Source organism: Peromyscus maniculatus, chromosome 5, assembly GCF_049852395.1.
Source record: "Peromyscus maniculatus bairdii isolate BWxNUB_F1_BW_parent chromosome 5, HU_Pman_BW_mat_3.1, whole genome shotgun sequence".
Classification (NCBI taxonomy): Eukaryota; Metazoa; Chordata; class Mammalia; order Rodentia; family Cricetidae; genus Peromyscus; species Peromyscus maniculatus.
The window spans coordinates 81,437,447-81,457,197 of NC_134856.1; the positions used below are offsets into that span (position 1 = coordinate 81,437,447).

General features: G+C 44.9%; 1 protein-coding gene across 3 annotated transcripts in view; it reads right to left on the bottom strand.

The window, feature by feature from the left end:
* The window catches only part of Camk1d (calcium/calmodulin dependent protein kinase ID), a 411,952-nt gene that overhangs the window by 58,790 nt on the left and 333,411 nt on the right, over positions 1 to 19,751 (bottom strand). For all 3 annotated transcript variants that reach the window (XM_006974656.4, XM_042278119.2, XM_015993508.3), the window contains exon 4: positions 5,737 to 5,875. In XM_006974656.4, coding sequence (XP_006974718.1) covers positions 5,737 to 5,875 — 139 coding nt within the window. The remainder of the gene's footprint in view (positions 1 to 5,736; positions 5,876 to 19,751) is intronic.

The window sequence follows — 19,751 nt, forward strand, 5'->3', positions numbered from 1 at the left end:
GGCAAGGCCAACTTGATAGGACTTTTGCTTCAGGCATTAGACAGGGTGACATGGTATTGACGGTGGGAGATAAGAGGTTTGGTCAGATATCCGGGGATATCTTGTGTTCAATAGATCTAAGAAGATTCTTATGATCTATCTGGGTCAAAGGGGAGAATCTTTGTCCATGTATGAGTCCTTGGTCTGACTTTAGTGGGAGTCTTGTGAGGTCACTTTGTTTCTTTTTATAATTATTATTTTATCATCCTTATTTATTTATGTATTATTTATGTATGTATGTATGTATGTATGTATGTATGTATTTATTTATTTATTTATTTATTTATTTATTTATTTATTTATTTATTTATTTATTTATTATTTTATGACACTGTGGGTCAAACCCAGGGCCTGGATGTGCTAGGTAAGGGCTCTACCACTGAGCTACATCCAACACTGCCCTAGTCCTCACCACTGTTAGGCTGTCTTAGCAAAACTCCTGATGTCTCTTCTTAATAATTTCCTTTAAAAAATTATTTTAGTGTGTGTATGTGTGTGTGTGTGTGTGTGTGTGTGTGTGTGTGTATGTGTGTGTGCTGAAGTGTTGGAACACGTGGAGGCCAGAGGTCAACACTGAGGATCTTCCTCAAATGCTTTCACTTTTCTTTTTCTTTTGAGACAGGCTCTTTCCACTGAATCTGGGGCGGCCAACTGGGCTCAGCCTGGCTGGACAGTGAGCTCCAGGGATCCTCTTGTCTCTGCCTCCCCAGTGCTGGGATTACAGGTGTGCTTTGCCATGCCTGGCGTCTTTATGTGGGGCTGGTGACCAAATCCATCTCAGGTCTTCATGCTTGTGCGAGCATTTGGAGGACTGAATCACCTACCCAGTGTCCTTCTTAGCAACCCTGCAGGCCCTGTGCTCTCCTCCCCTCACCCCTGCTCTACCCAGTCCTTCTTAGTAATCCTGCAGGCCCTGTGCTCTCCTCCCCCCACCCCTGCTCTACCCAGTCCTTCTTAGCAACCCTGCAGGCCCTGTGCTCTCCTCTATCCCACCCCTGCTCTCCCCAGTCCTTCTTAGCAACCCTGCAGGCCCTGTGCTCTCCTCCCCCACCCCTGCTCTACCCAGTCCTTCTTAGCAACCCTGCAGGCCCTGTGCTCTCCTCCCCCGACCCCTGCTCTACCCAGTCCTTCTTAGCAATCCTGCAGGTCCTGTGCTCTCCTCCCTCCACCCCTGCTCTACCCAGTCCTTCTTAGCAATCCTGCAGGCCCTGTGCTCTCCTCCCTCCACCCCTGCTCTCCCCAGTCCTTCTTAGTAATCCTGCAGGTCCTGTGCTCTCCTCCCTCCACCCCTGCTCTCCCCAGTCCTTCTTAGTAATCCTGCAGGTCCTGTGCTCTCCTCCCTCCACCCCTGCTCTCCCCAGTCCTTCTTAGTAATCCTGCAGGCCCTGTGCTCTCCTCCATCCCAGCCCTGTTCTACTCCAAGTACCACTTGCTCCTCTTGTGCTCAGAGCCAGAGCTGGGCTCAATCTATCTCCCCTACGGCAGCAGTCTCAAAAAAAAGGCTTCTTTCTTGCTGCAACAAATGTCAAAACATTTTTTTTCCTTTAACAGAATCCAAAGGGAAAAATATTTTCAGTCACCTGCAGTAGTGATACAAAGAGTAATTGGAGTCGGGAGTCACCATGACAATTTTGTGAAGAGTGAGATTTGAAGGAAATCAAGTGATGCTGTTGGGGCTTTGAAAGGAAACTGAAATGGACCAGTCTGTATTGAAACAGTTGAAATGCTTGGGAATCGGGAGAGGGGCTTCCTCTTGTTGTAAAATGCATGGGGTTTAGGAATTATCCATTAATGAACTGCAAGACTCAGTCACAGAAGCCAAGAGAGGGCTCCATTTCACCGCCACTGGCTTTTACTCTTCCTTGCCCCAGGATGTCTACAGCTGGAGAGATAAGCACGTGACGCATGCTACCAAAGGAAGTTCAACTCAGGCAAGAGATCGCCAAGCACCCACCCCCAACACACACACCTAACCCCACAGGTGGTTCATTCTGGTCAGTAAGATGCTTTCCTGAGCAGTTATCTCCGAAGAGGGTTAAAGCAGCTAGATATTCACTGTTGGGGTCAATACTTTGAGTGGCCTCAAGGTTTGGTAATGGCAACAAGGCTTTTCCCGGCAGGTGGGGGTAGAGAGGCAGAGGTGAAGTGGCCAAGGGATGACCCAAGGGGTGATCTGGATGAAAGGTCATCAGGAGCAGTATGAAGACTGTGTGTGTGAAGGCCACAAAGAGCATATGCACCGCATCATAGTTCTTCCTGCCAGAAGGGGACCCTTTGAAGGGCCTGGGCTCACGTGAAAAGTTATTTTGTGGCATATTATGGCATTTCTGTAAGACAACTGTGGGCTAACATTCAAATTAGACTATGAAGCTCCCTTCTTGGTAATAATTTACATAATAATCCTTAAAAAGATCCCATTCAACACATTTCTGGGAAAGTTACTGTTGCACAGAACAACACGATGAATCCAGTCATCTCAACAGGGGGCAGTTGTGTCCCTCCGTGGACAAAATCCAGCAAAGCCTAGAGGCATTTTCGTTTCTATGCCTCCAGGAAGGGTGTTGGAAATTTAGAGGGTAGAATTCAGGGGAGCTGCTAAACAGCCTGCAGGGCCCAGGCTGCTGCCCACACAGGGTCCTCCGTCTCTACATATCAATAAGGCAGAGCTAAGGAACCCATCCAAGTTCCATGTGGGAGTCGTACACACTTCCTTTCTCACTCCCTGGACTTTAACAAAACAGAGCACTGGGTTGTCTCTAGTGGTTTCCTAGGGCCCACATAAGAACTTCTATTTGGAAGAAGTGGGCATGTTTGATCACGGGCTAGGGTAGCATCGCAGACCCTACATATGGCTTTGATTAGCACCACAGGCTGGCTGTTGCTGTAGCTTAGATTGGGTGGCCTTCGTGTTATCAGGAGTTGATGAAAATTTAACACCACATGGATGAAACTCCTTGGAGCCTCTGAAAAGAGATCACACAAAAATCCTAACGCAGCCACTGTGTTCTGCCACAAGGGTAAGCCCAGTCGTCAAAATCATCTTCCCCCTTCTTTATGATTGCCATGGGATGCACTTCCGGAAGGGCCTGGTGTTCCCGAAGTGCCCCAGGCTGAGAGCTGCAAGCGCTTGTCAGCAGCTCTAGGTAGAAGTGGAAAATGGTCTCCTGTCTCGCTGACCCACTTTTTAGGGGGACACGAACACCGCTCTTCCTGGATAATTCTTAATTGTTTATAACTTATTTTCCTAGGAAGTGCCGACGGCCCTGCACACCGCCTCTCTGAAATCGCAGCACTAACTTGCTTAGCAACAGCTGTAGGTTCAAAGCACAGACGTGGCATGTGGCGGGGGCACAAAAGAGCAGGGCAGGAGTGCCGCTCGGCATGGAGGGAGGCGCTGGACTGGCTGACCTAGCTCCTCTCTTACCCAGCAGAGCCTGGGGCTCCAAGGATGAGCTCATCATACTCACAGCCCACTTGCTAGCAAGAAGATAGCAGAGGCCAGAAGGGCTTGTTGACATCCCTATGTCTCTTTCTCTGGTGTTTCCTCAAGCGGGGTCCCCAGACTGGCCTCACTGTCACCTGAAAGGCATCACCACTCACTTAGAAAGGCAAATTCATGGGTCTTCTGCAGACCTGCTTGATCACAGTCCTTATGGGCAGAGCCAGAACACAGAGACCGCACTGACCTCCTCGCACCTCCCCAACACTGATTGAGGTTAACAGTTTCACATCTCGGAAAGGAGATCTCTAGAAGGTTCTAAGATGACTATGGAAAAGGGAAAAAATGGAACCAGAAAAATGATGAGAGAAAGTGATACGTGGAAAGAAAAAGAGAAAACTCCAGAGTACATCTTTTCTTTATAAAATGATTTTTTTAAAAAAATATGGTCCTGTCTCAAATTAATGTGCCATGCTTTGTTGACGTTCATGGGAGGCCTGCCTGTTTCTGAATGGAGATGGAGGAGGAGTAGATGGGGAGGGGGGTAGATGGGAGGTGTGAGGTGGGGGGGGTGGGAGGAGAGGAGGAAGAGGAAACTCTGGTTGGTATGTAAAATAAATGAAAAAAATTATTAATAAAAAAAATGTTGTGGCGCTGGGCATGGAACCTAGAGTTTGAACATGCTAGGCAAGTGCTCAGCCACCAAGCCACACCCCATCCCAAATGGGAGTCTTCATGAAGGGAGAGCTGTGCCATTCTACTCCTTGATACCCAAGAGCAGATGATGGAGAGATAGATGCTCAACTTCTGTTTAACAAATGTTTATAGTTGACTCCAGCTGACTTCCTGCTAAGGGCAGTGTGCTTGCAAGTCATCCTTGTGTTTATATGTTGAGTGGTGCACATATGTTCTGGGGGTGGACATCTGTCTCACTCACACAGTAGGGTGTGGAGGCTGGACCTGTAACACTGTAGCATGAAGTCACACCACAACCTGGGCTCAACAGCACTGCTCTCACTGACTTCCCAGTCCTTGTGTGTGACAGCTACTAAAATCTGGGTGAGGGGAAGGGAATGGGACACGAAGGTGGCCACTATAAGGCCCAAACTCTTCAGTGCTAACAGATGAAGAGTCACTACACCCACACCTCAGAAAAAGACAATGACTTACAGTCTCATCACCCAGGAGGCGAAAGCCAGAGACCTGAAGCCAGTTTTGTCTGCATAATAAAATTCTATTCAAAAAAGCAACCAGACAAAACCAACAGGAAGGGAAGGAGGGAAAACAAGGAAATGGGGAGACTGTGAATGAAGGGGAAGAGAGGAGGAGAGGAAGGAGAGAGGGGAGGAGGGAGAGGGACCTCCAGGACACCAGAGGACAGCTGTACCTGGAAGCTCATTTACAGTACCTACTGCAGTGCCGACCTTCGTCCTGTACCCCACATTCTCCCTGCTCTTCCCTCTCTTTCACATATGGCTACAGTGTTTATAAAGGGCTGGGTGTGGGACATGGCCCCGAAGAGCTCCGCTGGGGGTATCCTAGGTAGGAAAGGGTTGAGTTCATCTTACAAGTCCCAGGTCGCAGTCTATCCTTGAGGGAAGTGAGGGAAGGAACTCAAGGCAGGAACCCGGAGGCAGGAACTGATTCAGAAGCCATAGAGGACTGCTGCTTACTGGCTTGATCTCCATGGCTCACTCAGCTCGCTTTTCTTACAGCCCAGGACCACCTGCTCAGAGGTAGCACTGCCCGCAGTGGATTGGGCCCTCGCATATTAATCACTGATCACACTGCCCCCACATCCTGCCTACAGGCTGTTCTTATGGAGGTATTATCTCAGTTGAGGTTCTCTCTTCCCTGATGACTCTAGCTTGTGTCAAACTGACAAAACAAACAAAATCACACACACATACACACCCCACAACCTAACCAGCACTGGGGATGAAGGGTCTCCATGGTTTTCTTGCCATGTACAGGATGCTCTTTTCAATGTTCTTGAATTAATGCACATCCACCTCTCTATGGACCTGTGGGCTGCCTCATGGCTACAGAATCTTGTAAATGGTGGGCAGCTACACTGATATTCATTCTCTTTTAAACTACTTCTGGGCCTCAATGTACTGACACCCAAAAAGTACACGGCCGCCCTTCCACCTGTCTCTTCTCAAAGCAGCCTCATCCCTTCCCCATAGCCAGCCCTCTCCAGCAGGTGTTTTGTGGGTTGTGGAATAGTTGGATGGTATTGCAGAACAACGCCTTACCTTGAGGTCCCTGTGGACGATGCCCATCCTGTGGAGATAGTACACAGCATCCAGGACCTGGCGGATGAGAGTGCTGGCGTCTTTCTCTGTGTAAAACCCCTTCTCCACTATCCGATCAAAGAGTTCTCCACCAGACACACTGTGGAACAAATAAATTAGACATTAGAGACACAGAGGACTGCGGAATGATGCAGGCAAAATCATCACTCAGAGTTCTCAGTAGGATAAAAGAGCAAACTTTCTTTCTTTTTTTTTTTTTTTAAACCTGGCCTGGCATTTCTTTTTTTATTTATTTATGTATTTTATGTATATAAATGCTCTATTTGCATGAATACTTGCATGACAGAAGAGGGCATCAGATTCTATTAGAGGTAGTTGTGAGCTACCACTTGGTTGGTGAGAATTGAACTCTAGACCTCTGGAAGAGCAGCCAATACTCGTAACCACTGAGCCATCTCTCCAGTCCACAAACTTTGTTTTTAAAAGTAAATTTAAAACGTGGAACCAATTCTCAATTTAGAGTTTGCCCAACAATTTCCCCTGGAGCAATCCCTAGAAAAGGTACCTATGTCACAGCAGTAAATATGGGTAGAATAAAAGGAAAGTAGAAACACACACACAAAAACAAACAAACAAACAACCCCAAGACTGTGGCATAGCCATTCCTAAGGTCTTTCTTGACCTTGGTCTCTATTATCTCTTCTGCTGTGAAAATATAAAGTCGAAATGGCCTCCCTGACTAAGCATCATCTAATATAAGCAGATGACACTGGACTGATGTTTTTGTGTGTATGGGCAGGGGTTAGGAAGGTCTTACATGACAAGGAAGTTTGGGAGCAATATACTGGCCTCCCAGCAGGGGTCTGGAGTTTTGGTCAATGTTAGGCCCTAAGACACTGGGTACATGAGTGCCTTTTAGATCTTTGGACCTTGGCCTTTCTCCTGATGTAAATGAGTGGATGAATCTAATCAACTCTTTTCAGCAATGAGTAGGTGCACACCCTTCAAAGTTATCAGACTCTCAAAGCACTGGGGACTTACAGAAAAGAATGAGGACGGGGAAAGGCACTATGCCAGGTGTGATGATACATACCTGCAAAACCAAGACTTAAGATGCGGAGGCAGGAAGGTGGCAAGTTTGGGGCTAGCCTGGGCTACATGGTGAGACCCCTGACTCAAAATAAAATAATGAAAAGGAGGGCACTGCATCACACAGCTCGGATATGGAGCTGGTGACAACGTTTCATTCTAACTTACTTTGAGTTTTATATTTCATTTGGTGGGCTTGGTGTTTTCAATACACATCCAAATGTGAACTTACAGTGGCCATAGTTAAGGGCAGGTAGATATGCTGGCTCTGACCCTGCCATTTCACACCTGTCACCCTGCCACTCTATGCCGCTGCAACCCTGATGAATCAACAAGACAGAGACAACCAACTACCTTCAAAGCTTGAGAATGCATGTATCACTGAAAGAACAGTGCCCTACCTAAATAATTAAGGCATTGTGGAAAGAAACTCAAGGGACATACTATTTAAAAATCCAAATTTCCAAACCCACATAAAACATATATTTCTTAGAAATATTAAAACCATAAACCAGCTTTTAAAACTACTCCTGTTTTTACAATTTTAATACAACAAAAGATAGATGTTAGCAGTGGCACACACAGACGCGAAGATATGATTCACTTTCTGCAAGTCATGGCAATTAATGTGTAATAATGGATCCACTGAAACCGTCTCTGCAAAAAGCTAATAATGACAATAAAAACAACTGCAGCTATAAAAGACCTGTGTTTTGGAGTTTTATTCTATTACCTGTCGTTGTTCTAAGCAATAATGTGCTTGGAGAATGTTTCCCTTGCAAAGCAAACTGACAATCTAGAAGGCAAGGCACTCAGGAGCAATAAAAAAAACAACCCAAAGAGTGAAAAGACAGGAAAACAACAAAGATGGCAGTATTTCCTGACAACCATGTCGTCTAAACAATCTATCCTGCAGTGAGCCAAGCTCCCCAGACATCCTGTCTTGGCAAGCGATACCAAATTCTCTACATTCTTTGTTTTTCTAGAAATGCAAAGGGTTTCTAGAGCCCCAGTGGATTTCAATATCTGACCCTCTGCAGAACCAGGGGGTGTACTGCCTTAGGAGGACTGCAGCAGAGGGGCAAGGTGAGCATGGATGCCCTGCAGGCACTCACCTCATTATTTACTCAACACTCATTCAGCTTTCCCTGGGTGCCCACTACTCATCAGCATGGGCCCACGCACCATGTCACCAGCTCCACATCCAAGCTAAGTAGCATCAACTACAAAGGGGTAAAAGACATTGCTCATCTGTTAACATTGCTCCACCTTCCAGTGACGCCCTCCCTTCGATGGCCAGCTTGTCACCACTTTGTCACCACTTTGTCTCTTCTGCAGCTGCTGGAGGACAGGCAATAATCCTTACCCCGCCCACCATCTCACCTCCTGACCAGGCATTCCATAGCCCAACCTTGCCTGCTCCTCTGCCTCCCTTGAACGCCATCTGCCCGGCTTCCTACTCTTGGGAGGTCTTTTTCTACAGTGGTATATTTAAGGTCTTGATGGATTCTCTAAAATGAAAATATGTGCATGGCCATGGGACAGAGGTGCAGTGGAGCTGGAGCATCAGCATCAGTGGATGGTCAGTTGCTGTCACAGGCCTCACCAGCTGGACATTTAAGATTTGACATCGTAGACTTCACATTGCACCAGAGTTCTGCTTCTGAATATCGCTCAGGAAGAATTTGGTTTCCTTAGAAACCAGGGCTCTGGGGAAATGTTTAGAAACTTGACAGAAAAAAGTAACAATATTAATTTAAAAAGAAATCTTAAATTTGCAAATCACTTTATACTTTCAAAAAAAAACCTCACAAGGCACGCATTTTTTTTTCAACGCCCACTGTTAAGAAATGAACGAATCTCCAAATTCCTGCTTTGAAGCTGGTTGTCTAAAAGTGATAGTATTTGGGGGGCAGACCTTTGGGATGTCCTGAGGTTGAGGTAAGGTCATAAATGGTGGTGCTGCCATGATGGAATTAGATCCTTATAAGGAGATCTCTGTCCCATCTGCCCCAGAAGCCACCACGAGCAAGGAAAAGAGCAGTTCCCAGCAGAATTAACCTATGCTTGCAGCCCCCTCCTCCAGGGCTGTGAGAAAAGACACTTCCCTCCACTGAGTAAGACACCTGCTTATTCTTGAAAACACATGTGAAGCAGACATGAGAAGTTATACTGTTGCAGCATCAGCAGAGGAAAGAGTCTCGTGGTGAGACACAGGTCACATTCTTAGGCTAGGTGACCTGTGTGGGCTGTGTGGAGAAGCCACCTTCTTGACGACTGTCATCTCTAGGAAGCCTCTGCTGTGAAAGGGCTAAAGCCACATGTTAAAAGTGGAACACTCCAATTAAAGCAGGAAGAACATAGTGATGAAATTAGGATGGGGGTGAGGTATCAGGAGATTTGGGAAAGGGAGGAGAACCGTAAGAAAGGATGATGCAATCCAATAAATGAATGGAAGTTGTCTTGGTCTTCCATTGCTATCAACATAGTATCAATTAGGTGAGTTACAAAGATGAACCTTAGCTAGGCTCTGGTTCTGATCCAACCAAGAGGCTGCGTCTGGCAATGGGCTTCTTGCTGGCAGAGTCTTGGGGTACGAAAGGTGTTGCATGGAGAGTGAAAGGGATACACAGCAGCCCCAGCCAAAGCAGCTGGATACTGAATCCACTTGAAAGAATCCACTGGCCATTAATTCATTCATTATATCAACAGACTCATCCATGTATGAGAATAGAGCTTTAATCACCTCTGTGTGTGTATATGTGTATATGTGTGTGTACATGCTGGTATGTATGTGCATATGCATGTGGAGGCCAGAAGTTGGTATCACTTGTCTAGACTGGCCATCAAACCCCAGGGAGCCTTTTGCAGTCAATTTCCTGCATTACCATTACAGGCACATACTGTCTCACCTGAAAGCGTTTCCTATGTGAGTGCTGGGGATCGAATCCAGGTCTTTATGCTTGTACAGCAAGCACTTCTCTACCGCGCTTTATCCCCAGCCTCCCTCTATTCACTTCCTAAAGATCCAACATGGTCATAATTTTAATATCATAATGAGTATTAATTTTCATTGCGCTTCAGAAGGTTGACATAGAGGCAACCGTGGAGGGAGAGGTTCAGTCTCAGGGGATGCAGACATAGGAAGACAAACTGGCTACCAAACACCAAGGACACAAGACATGGTCCACATTTCTTTGTTCTCCTGGATTCCAGTTCCGATGACTGCTGGAGTTTACACTGAACTGGAGTTTACACTGAACTGGAGTTTACACTGAACTGGAGTTTACACTGAACTTGGCTACTGTGGCTCTTCTTTGCCTATTACTGTCCACAGCTGCCATAGCGGGTCAACTTTAAATATGCAAAGGTGAAATACTTTGATGTCACAATCTCAGTGAAAATTCAGTTTATTTGTAAAGCTTTTAAACTATGTAAATCCCTATGAGTGGAAAAAAATAATTGTCAAGAGACACGATACCATTTCAAAGCTGCTGTACTTAATGAGAAAACATTAAGCTTGGATTGCCCGGTTGTAGACTACCATGCAACATAACTTCTTTAGGGTACCAAGAATTATAGTGCAAACCCTATTGTTTGCATGTACTTGAACTTATCCACCTGGTTCTCCCTCTCCTCTCTCTCAATCTCTCTCTCTCTCTCTCTCTGCACTTATGTGGGGATGTGGAGAAGCTAGAGGTCAATGTTGAGTATCTCCCTCAATCATTTTCCACCTTACATTTTGAGATAGGTTTTTTTTTTCACCGAACCTGGTGCTCACTGATTTGCTTAGAATAGCTGGCCAGTGAGAACCTGGGACCCACCTATCTCACTCACCTAATTATGGGTGTTGGAGGTCCAGCATGGATCCTAAAGCTTGCATAACAAGTACATTGCCCGTTAAACTGTCTTCTTAGCCCTCACTACCTGATTTTAAAAGACAGTGTTCTGTTATCTTAAAATTTGATGCTCATTACTATGTAAAATTGTATGTAAAACTGTTACGATGTGAATGTGAAATGTTAGCCTATACTTGGTCCCTAGCAGGTGGTTCTGCTTTGGAGCCTCATTGGAAGAAGGGATTCACTGGGGGATGAGGGATGATGGCTTTGGTATTCTACTTCCTGTGTAGCCTTTCCTCTGACTGTGGATCCAATGTGGACAAGCACTGCATGCTCCCGCTGCCCTGCCTTCTCTACTATGATGGGCTGGATCCCCTTAAACTACAAGCCAAAGTGATCTCTTCACTTAAGTTGTTTGTTGTCAGGTATTTGATATTAGTAGTGAGAAAAGCAACTAATAGACCCTCTAACAACACCACCCACACAATCACCAACAGAAGTGCCCATAGTGATGGCTGGGTGATGAGTTCCACTAACCTATCATAGAACACTACTTAGATGAGATCGAGTAACAGGGAGATGAGTTCCACTAACCTATCATAGAATGCTATGATTATAGCATATAGAGCATATAGCATATAGAGGAGATTGAGTAACAGGGAGAAGACTAAAGAGTGCTGTGCTCTTGTACCAGGCAGGTACAAGAAGCTGTCATAAGAAGTTACATAAGGGTGTCCTGTAACAGGGCAGGGACAGCACAGAAGGAAGACATTGGAACAGTACAAGAGCAATGTGGTCTTCATGTACCCCTTTCATTCAGCCAGGCTGGCTAGAAATGTGTTTTCTGAGAATCAAGTGCTCTCTTTATATTTAGTCCTGAAGGGAAGGTCTTCCTGGACCATATAGGTTGTGATTAAGAGACTCTACCAATGATGCCTCTTTTAATGGCGAAACCCTGAGATCCAGAGGGCAGATGAGGCCAGGTTTGGGGGTGGGGGCCAAAAGAGGGCATATTTTCCTTCTCCACTTTTTCATCAATCAAGTCTCAACTTGTCAGCGCCTGGGATTTTCCTCTGTCAGTCAGGGTAGCCCCTCACCTTCCCAGTCTAATGCCTAGCATTCCCATTCCTGCATTGAACTCTGGTCCCCACAACTTTGCTCCTGGGGGACACCCTCAACCATTACAGTGAGAACAAGGCTCTACTTCACCCCACCTCTGCCATCAAGACTTTCCTCCTTCATCAAATCCTACTTCAATAATTTTCAAAAACAATTTATTCTTAGAACTCCATTTCACAGTATCTGCCAGGCTTCAATCTGTTCAGAGATTTCCAAAATACAAACAAATGCCTTTCCATCTAATGGACCAGAAAAATTTAACCCCCTATGTACCATTATATTTTGCTTCTGCTTATTTTGTCTTCTTCATATGTGGCACAATAGAGCTGAACTGTATTTCCCACCCTAAACTCTGTATCTTCAAATCTCAACTCTCCAGTATACCTCAGTGGCTCCAATTAGAGTCAGAGCCTTTGAAAAAGTTAATTAAGGCAAAGTAGTTCATCTTACTTACTAATAACCTTGTAAAAAGAGACAATGGAATCAGCCATGGAAGGGGTGTTTAGCCTATGTAAGGACTTAGATTTGATCTCCAGTATCCAAGAGAAGAGATGAACAAGAGATACAGTACACACAGGAAAGAATAATAATTAATAAATGGGACCTCATGAAACCGAAAGGCTTCTATAAGGCAAAGGACACCACCATTTAGACAAAGCAGTGGGCTACAGAATGGGAAAAGATTTTTGCCAACTACACATCCAATAGAGGGCTAATATCTAAAAATAAAGAACTCAAGCAACTGGACATCAAGAAACAAATAATCTAATTAAAATGCAGTACAGATATAAACAGAGTATTTTTATTTATTTATTTATTTTAATTTTTTTGGTTTCTTGAGAGAGGGTTTCTCTGTGTAGTTTTGGTGCCTGTCTTGGATCTCACTCTGTAGTCCAGGCTGGCCCTGAACTCACAGAGATCCGCTTGGCTCTGCCTCCCAAGTGCTGGGATTAAAGGCGTGTGCCACAACTGCCCAGCCAGAGTATTCTTAAAAGAAGTACTTTTTTTTTATTAGTTCTTTGAGGATTTCATACAATGTATTTTGGTCTTACACACTTCCCCATTCACTTCTGGTCACTGCTGGAGATGGGTTGTACAAGCTAGAGTGGAAGCAGGCAGATCAGGGAGAAGTAAGTGGAGGGGTTGGTATCTGACTGAAGGACACAGCAGTCCAAGATCATTGAAAAGGGGTGGGGCATGTTTTGGAGAAAGTCCACAGATGAAGTTAGTGTCAGTTTGCTGGAAGGAGAAGACCCTAGAACACCTCTGAGTTTGGACGTGAGGAGTGGGTAGATGGTGACACCACTCTGAACTGGGGGTTGCAATGATTGAGTTTCTTTGTTATCTTGACTGAGTTATTAAGTGCCCAGGGTTCTGGTTGAGCATAATTTCTAAGTATGTTTGTGAGGGAGGAAGAAATTGCTGTTTCAATTGATGGACTCCATGAAGTAGGCAGCCCTCCCAAACACAGGTGGGCATCCCATGATCTGTTGAGACTTTGAATAGAAGAAGACATGGATGAAAGAAGAATTTACTCTTTTTCCTTTTTGCCTGATGGCTAGAGCAGAAATGGTGGCCTTCCCCATCTTTAGATATGTATCTGTGCACCCCCGGCTCCCCTGGTTTGCATGCCTTTGCATGTGGACTGAAGTATGCCAGTGATTTTCCTGGCTTTCTAATTTGCAGATGGCAGGTTGTAGAACATCTTAGTCTCTTTAGTCTCATGAACCTATGATAACCAATCACTATCTAATTTTTTCCTATAGAAACCCCTAGCTAATAGAAGGACCCTGATAAAAGTATAGCTTTGGAATAGTAGAACTATGGAGGGTGCTGGAAAACAGAATTCTCTAATTATGGAAATACTTGTTTTCTCTATTGTCCAATATGGTAGCCATTAATAACATGTGTCTCACTAACTGAAGAAGTGATTTTCTAATCTTACTTAACTTTAGTTAGTGTTAGGAGGCACATGTTGGATGACACCGACTTAGAGCCCTGGGTAGGATACATAGAACTAAGATGCCTACTAGACAGAGAAATCAAGAGTGTGTAAACTTTAGAGGGTCAAGCCAAGGACAGAGTTGACAACCAGTGAGACATCAGTATGTCAAAGATCTTTCCAGTCAAGTTACAGGTGTGATCTACTGAGAGAGGGTGTCTAGGTTAGGGCAAAGGGGGACACAATGCTGGGTCGGATAAGGAAGAGCTAGCTAAGGACTACACAGAAAGGCAGGAAACAGGAGAAAAGTGACTTTGTGGAAATGAAGAAGGGCACCTGGCCAACCCTGACCATTGCTACTGAAAGACAAGTGTGTCTGTGTGCGTGTGTGTGGCGGGGGGGGGGGCGGGGGGGGGGTCGTTAGAGGTGGCGGGGCAGAGAACAACACAAAGTCAGGGCTCCCAGCAGTGTCCCCAGAGTCCCTGGCATACACAATGCCTTCTACACCTTGGCATTGGACAAGTCTTGAATATGCAGAGAAGGGCACATAGGACTGAATTATCTGAGACTCATTTTCTCTTCTATAAAAGGAATGATTCTGCATGTTTTAAAAATAAGTTAGACAATGGGAAAAGATGCCTTGTCAAACTTCTGACAAGGCACCCCGTGGAGGGAGTTTAAAAGAACAAAGTGCTGCCACCTAGGCAGGACACAGAGCAGCTTTTGTTTTATTTATTTACTTTTCAATGATGGGGAGGCCCCACTTTTCCTGTTCCCACAAATGGGCTGGGTTTTTAACATATTCAAGCATTAGGATGGAAATTTGTTCAAGTTTCTACCCTTCTATGTGATCTTACAATTGAGTTCTTTGATTCTGCAATGGCAGGTCCCTTTCCATGTGTATAAGGGTTTGCAGGTGGGGCTGAGAAGGCTATCACCCCAGTGTGGCATGTTGCCTGGGATGCTGTAGGTTAATGAAGTTCTTATTAGCCCCAGATGACAAGTGACCTGGGTGAACTCATTCAGCATGAGCCTTGTGACAACAGATGGTCTGGAGTGGAGTGTCTTAAATATGAGACTGGAAAAATCCCGTAATTAGCTCTTTGACAATTACATATCGGCCTTTCTGAAATTAGTTCCAATTAGAAAGATTTTCTTTGGCAGAAGTATTAACTACTTTTCTCATCAGTGTGACCAAATGTCTGGAACAAAGCTATTTAAGGGAGGAAGGATTTATTTGGGCTCTCAGTTTGAAAGGATATAGTCCATCATGAAGAGGAAGGAATGGTAGTGGATGGCTTCATGGTGACAGGTGTCGGTATGTAGTGGCTCGCTCACACCTTGGCGGACCAGGAAGCAGAAATGGGAATGTTTGAATCTCACTGACTCTCTTTTTTATTTCATGTAACCCTTTCCCCTAGCCTAATGGGTCTACTGATGTTCAGAGAGGGTCTTTCTCCTGAAGTTAATGCCTGGAAACATCCTCACAGACACACCCAGAGGCATGCATTATCATCCCCTAAGTGACTCTCAATCACGACTATTCTTTTATCATACTCTTCGTAGAATGATAGAAAATTTGCATTCCTTCAGTAGCTAAAAACTGAACGAGAATAGGCTATGGAATAGGTCTCAGGACAGGACCTGGTTACAGAGTCTGTAAGAGTGACAGCTCCCATGTGGGAGCAGGCTGGGAGCAGTGTATTATGGCCTATCTTGGGTAAGTGTGTTCCAAACTGATGGAGAGCAATTATGCAATTCACAGATGCTTAGGGACTCAGAACCTGAAGAAAGCTGATAACCCTGGTTTTATGTTAAATCTAAAGGATGCATTTCAACCCTATTACTCATTGTTTTCTTTGGACTGTATGTGTTTGTATCTGTTCTGCTGTTTCTTAGCTAGTGTGGATCTCTATGGGACATCTTCCAATGCACGGGAGGGAGGACATATGCATTTACAGAAGCAAAGGAAGATGGAACATGGCTTTGAAAAGAGCAAAGATGACCCAAGGGTTGCCTGTCTGTTGTTCAGCCAACTGCTGGGCCAGAGATTCTCTGTATCTGTTGAACCTCTGCATGTTAAACAAGTCATTTATTTATTTATTATTTATTATTTACTTTGTGTGTGTGTGTGTGTGTGTGTGTGTGTGTGTGTGTGTGTGTGTGTGCACATCCATGTCACGGCACATATGTGGGAATCAGAGGACAACTTCTGGGAGCTGATCCTCTCCTTCTACCATGTGACTTTTAGGGACTGAACTCAGGCTGTCAGGTTGGTGGCAGGTCCTTTCCCTGCGGAGCATCTCAAAGGCCAAGCCTCTGCCTATTTTCAGTCTCCTGCCTTTGTTTATCATGTAAGATCCCAGCTTGAATGTCACAGCTTCAGAGGAGTCGAGTCTCTCCTGGTGCCCACACACCATTAGGTCCTCAGCTTCATTCTTGCTTAGCACTTTGTATTTCTGTACAGCCCTTGTTGGCTGTGATCAGTTACCAGCAAGTTCATCTGTGTGAAGTTTGTCCTTTTGTCCTGGTTCCATCCTCTCCCATATGGGGAGCTCCACAAGGGTGTGGCCATGCTTGCCTCACTTGCTACTGTTTCATCCCTTGGCCCACCTTCGTTTATGGCACACACACACACACACACACACACACACACACACACACACACACCAAAACAAAACAAAACAAAAACAAAAACAATCAAACAAACAAAAAATCCCTTAATATTTGCTACCCAGTAGCCAATAAATTCAGTGGCCTGAAATTCAATCAGTGATTTCCAGGTTCAGTGAGAGTCGTGTCTCAAAAATAAGATAGAGGTCAATAAAGGAAGATCCCTCATGTTGACATCACACACCTGATCTCTCTCTCTCTCTCTCTCTCTCTCTCTCTCTCTCTCTCTCTCTCTCTCTCTCTCTCTCACACACACACACACACACACACACACACACACACACACACACACACACACACACGATATATGTTATATAAAATTGCATAGTTGAGTATGGGTTGGGTCTAGCTGAGCATGACATTCTCACACAGCCATGTAAACCTCAATCCATGTGCTCCAGTTCATAACAGAAACATTCTGTAACCTATGTCCTTTAGCATATATTGCTGCATCATTTCTCTTGAAATTTCCACCTCATTCATTTATTCATCCATTCACTCATTAACTTTCAATTCTCTCAGCCACCTGAGTTTGAGCTAGTCTGAGTATTATATTTTGTCTCTTCTGTTTAGAGCAAGTAGTCCACATCCTGAAAGGATGTTCTAGAGTCCCGAGTCTACCTCCACTAAATGGCTGTTCTATATGGCTTTGTAAAGGGAGCCTGGGCACAACTCAGTGTCTTACTGTATAATAGGAGGTCACAGCTAAAAGCATCTGAATGACAGAAGCCTTTAGCACATGTCCACAGCCATTACTTTAAAACTCTATGCCAAAAATACATTTAGATGATGTGCTAATGGGCAGATTAGTGATCTAGAGCAGTGTGTGGGGAGATGGTGACCCCCCAGCCACAGGGTGTGGATGACTGGCTGGCAATGTCATGATCCAATCCATCCACACAGACAAGGTGGGGTGAAATCACGGAATGAGAGCAGCTAGGGGATGCTATTTTACTGTTGCGTGTTTTGAGAGATTAACTCCTTGAAAGTCTTTCCTTGTGACTGTACAGATATGCATCATACAGACATAACTGTGCAGAAACATCTTGGCAAGCAGATGTGCTCTTTTAGGATTAAGACAATGGAATGCAGCAGGTGCGGGCAAGCAGCCTCTGCACCAGGCTCCTTCTCCTTTAGCTCAAGTGGTTGCAATCCCACAGAAGATGCACATGGGTGTGGGGTAGGTAGCTTGCAAAACACATTGCCTGTGTGTTCTAGAACCCATTGTGGATGAGAGTAAATCTTACTGATGGATTTTCCATCCTTCGCTTCCTAGCACCCACACGTTCACCCTTCATATTCACTGTAGGAGGAAAAAGGCATTGCATGACATTGAATGAGAGCCTACACGTTCACAAACATTTTAAATTACTAACAGGAGCACAGCGCGTGTGTATCAAAATGACAAATATCTTCTTAAGCGTCCCTAAGATCTACAAATAATGGTCTCCTAAACTGTGACCCTAAATAAACCATCCTTCCTCTTAGTTGATTCACTTGGGTACTTTATCACCATGACAAATATCTGACTGGAGTACAAAGCTATTCTGCAAAGCAGCTTTCAGTTCCTCACAAAGCTAAAATATAGATGATGGCCCAGCGATTTCCTAAGTATATACCTGGGAGAACTGGAAACACATTCATGTAAAAACGCCTATATCCACATTCATAGCAGAGCTATTTTTCATAGCCAAAAGAAGTGGAGATAAACCCACAGGTCTATCAACGGATGGATGGATGAAGAAAATGTGACGTATACACGCAGTAGATACAGAGACTCTCCACTCATAGAAAGGAATAGAGCACTGCCATGCATGACTGCATCACAAGCGTACTGACAACACAGCGCTAAGAGAACAAACTAGACACTAAAGACCCCCATGCTGTAGGATTCCGTTTCTATGAGTGGCCAACGCGGGTGAGGCTGCAGGTGAGGAGGCAGATTAGTGTTTGACCTAGGCAACCAAGAGTGAGTGGAGGTGGATAGGCAACCTAAGTTGGGGGGGTACAGATGTTCTGGAATTAGTGGTAATGGCTGAAAAGTTTTGTGAACACCCCCCAAACCACCAAACTGTACATCTTAAAAGAGTGAGCTTTGTGGTTTATGAATATGAAGATACCATAAAACTTCCCGGGAAAGTGTCCTCTTCTCTTTTTCCTACTTTCTCATTCGTGGAATGACAAATATCCTTTCAAGGGATATTCTTGTATATACGCCTTAGAAATAGCCCAGTGTCAGGTCTTGGCATTTAATACATGGAGGTTTCCCATGTCTGTTTCTTAACCCATCATCTTCCCCGGATCTCTTCTGCCTGCCTGTCGACACACACATACACACACACATACACACGCACGTGTTGTGTCTTGTTGGAGTCATTCTTTCTCCTGCTGTCTGCCACCTCTACTCAGCACAGCCGCCCTGGCTCTAACGGTTTCTTTTATTGGGAAATAAAGCAGAAGATTTACAGAGCACAGAGCCCTTTGTCAGACACGGTGCTCTTAGATGACCTCTGGGAACGGTCCATCTAACGAAGAGTTAGAGCTACTTGATACATCTCCCGGGGTCTTCTGAGACCTCAGATAACTGTCAAAAGGAACCTCACTCACTCATATCATGCCCATCAATAGATCCTTCAGTTAGGAACTTAACTGCACTGAAACATCATTAAAATATTTTGCTTCAAATTGTATTTCTTTTCAAGTGTGTGCTATTTATGTGACGGGAATGTTCTAAAACTGGATTAGTGTGATGGTTGGGCAACGGTAAATTTACTAAAGATCACCAAATGCCACATTCAAATTGAATGAATTTTAGGGTATATAATTTTTATTCCTTGTTCGCGTTGGGCTGGGGACATGCCTCACAAGTATAAGGACCTAAGTTCACATCCCAGAACCCACATAAAAAGCCAGGCATGGTGCATGCTTTGTGATCCTAGCACTGGTGAAATGGGGGTGGAGATAGGAAGCCCCCTGCCTGGAGCTTACTGGCCAGCTAGCCTAGTCTCCTCGGTGAGGTTCCAGGCCAATGAGAAACTCCATCTCAAACAAAAGGAGGAAGGGATGCGAATACCCAAGGTTGTCCTCTGGACTCCATACATTCATGCATACATACACATGCACATACACACATGCAATGAAAAAGAAAAGAAAAATAAATAAAGCAGGAGGCTGGGGGAGGGGAGAAGTGGGTGGCAGAAGCAAGTTGGGCTGTGGGTTGAGGATGGTGGAAGATGGTCAGCGCAGGGATGCTGGTGCGTATTGTGTGGTTTATCCCACAGTGACTCTCTGGATATTGGGAGTGTTGGTGGATGACCCCTCTTAGCGGGGACCTCTTGAATTTACTTCTT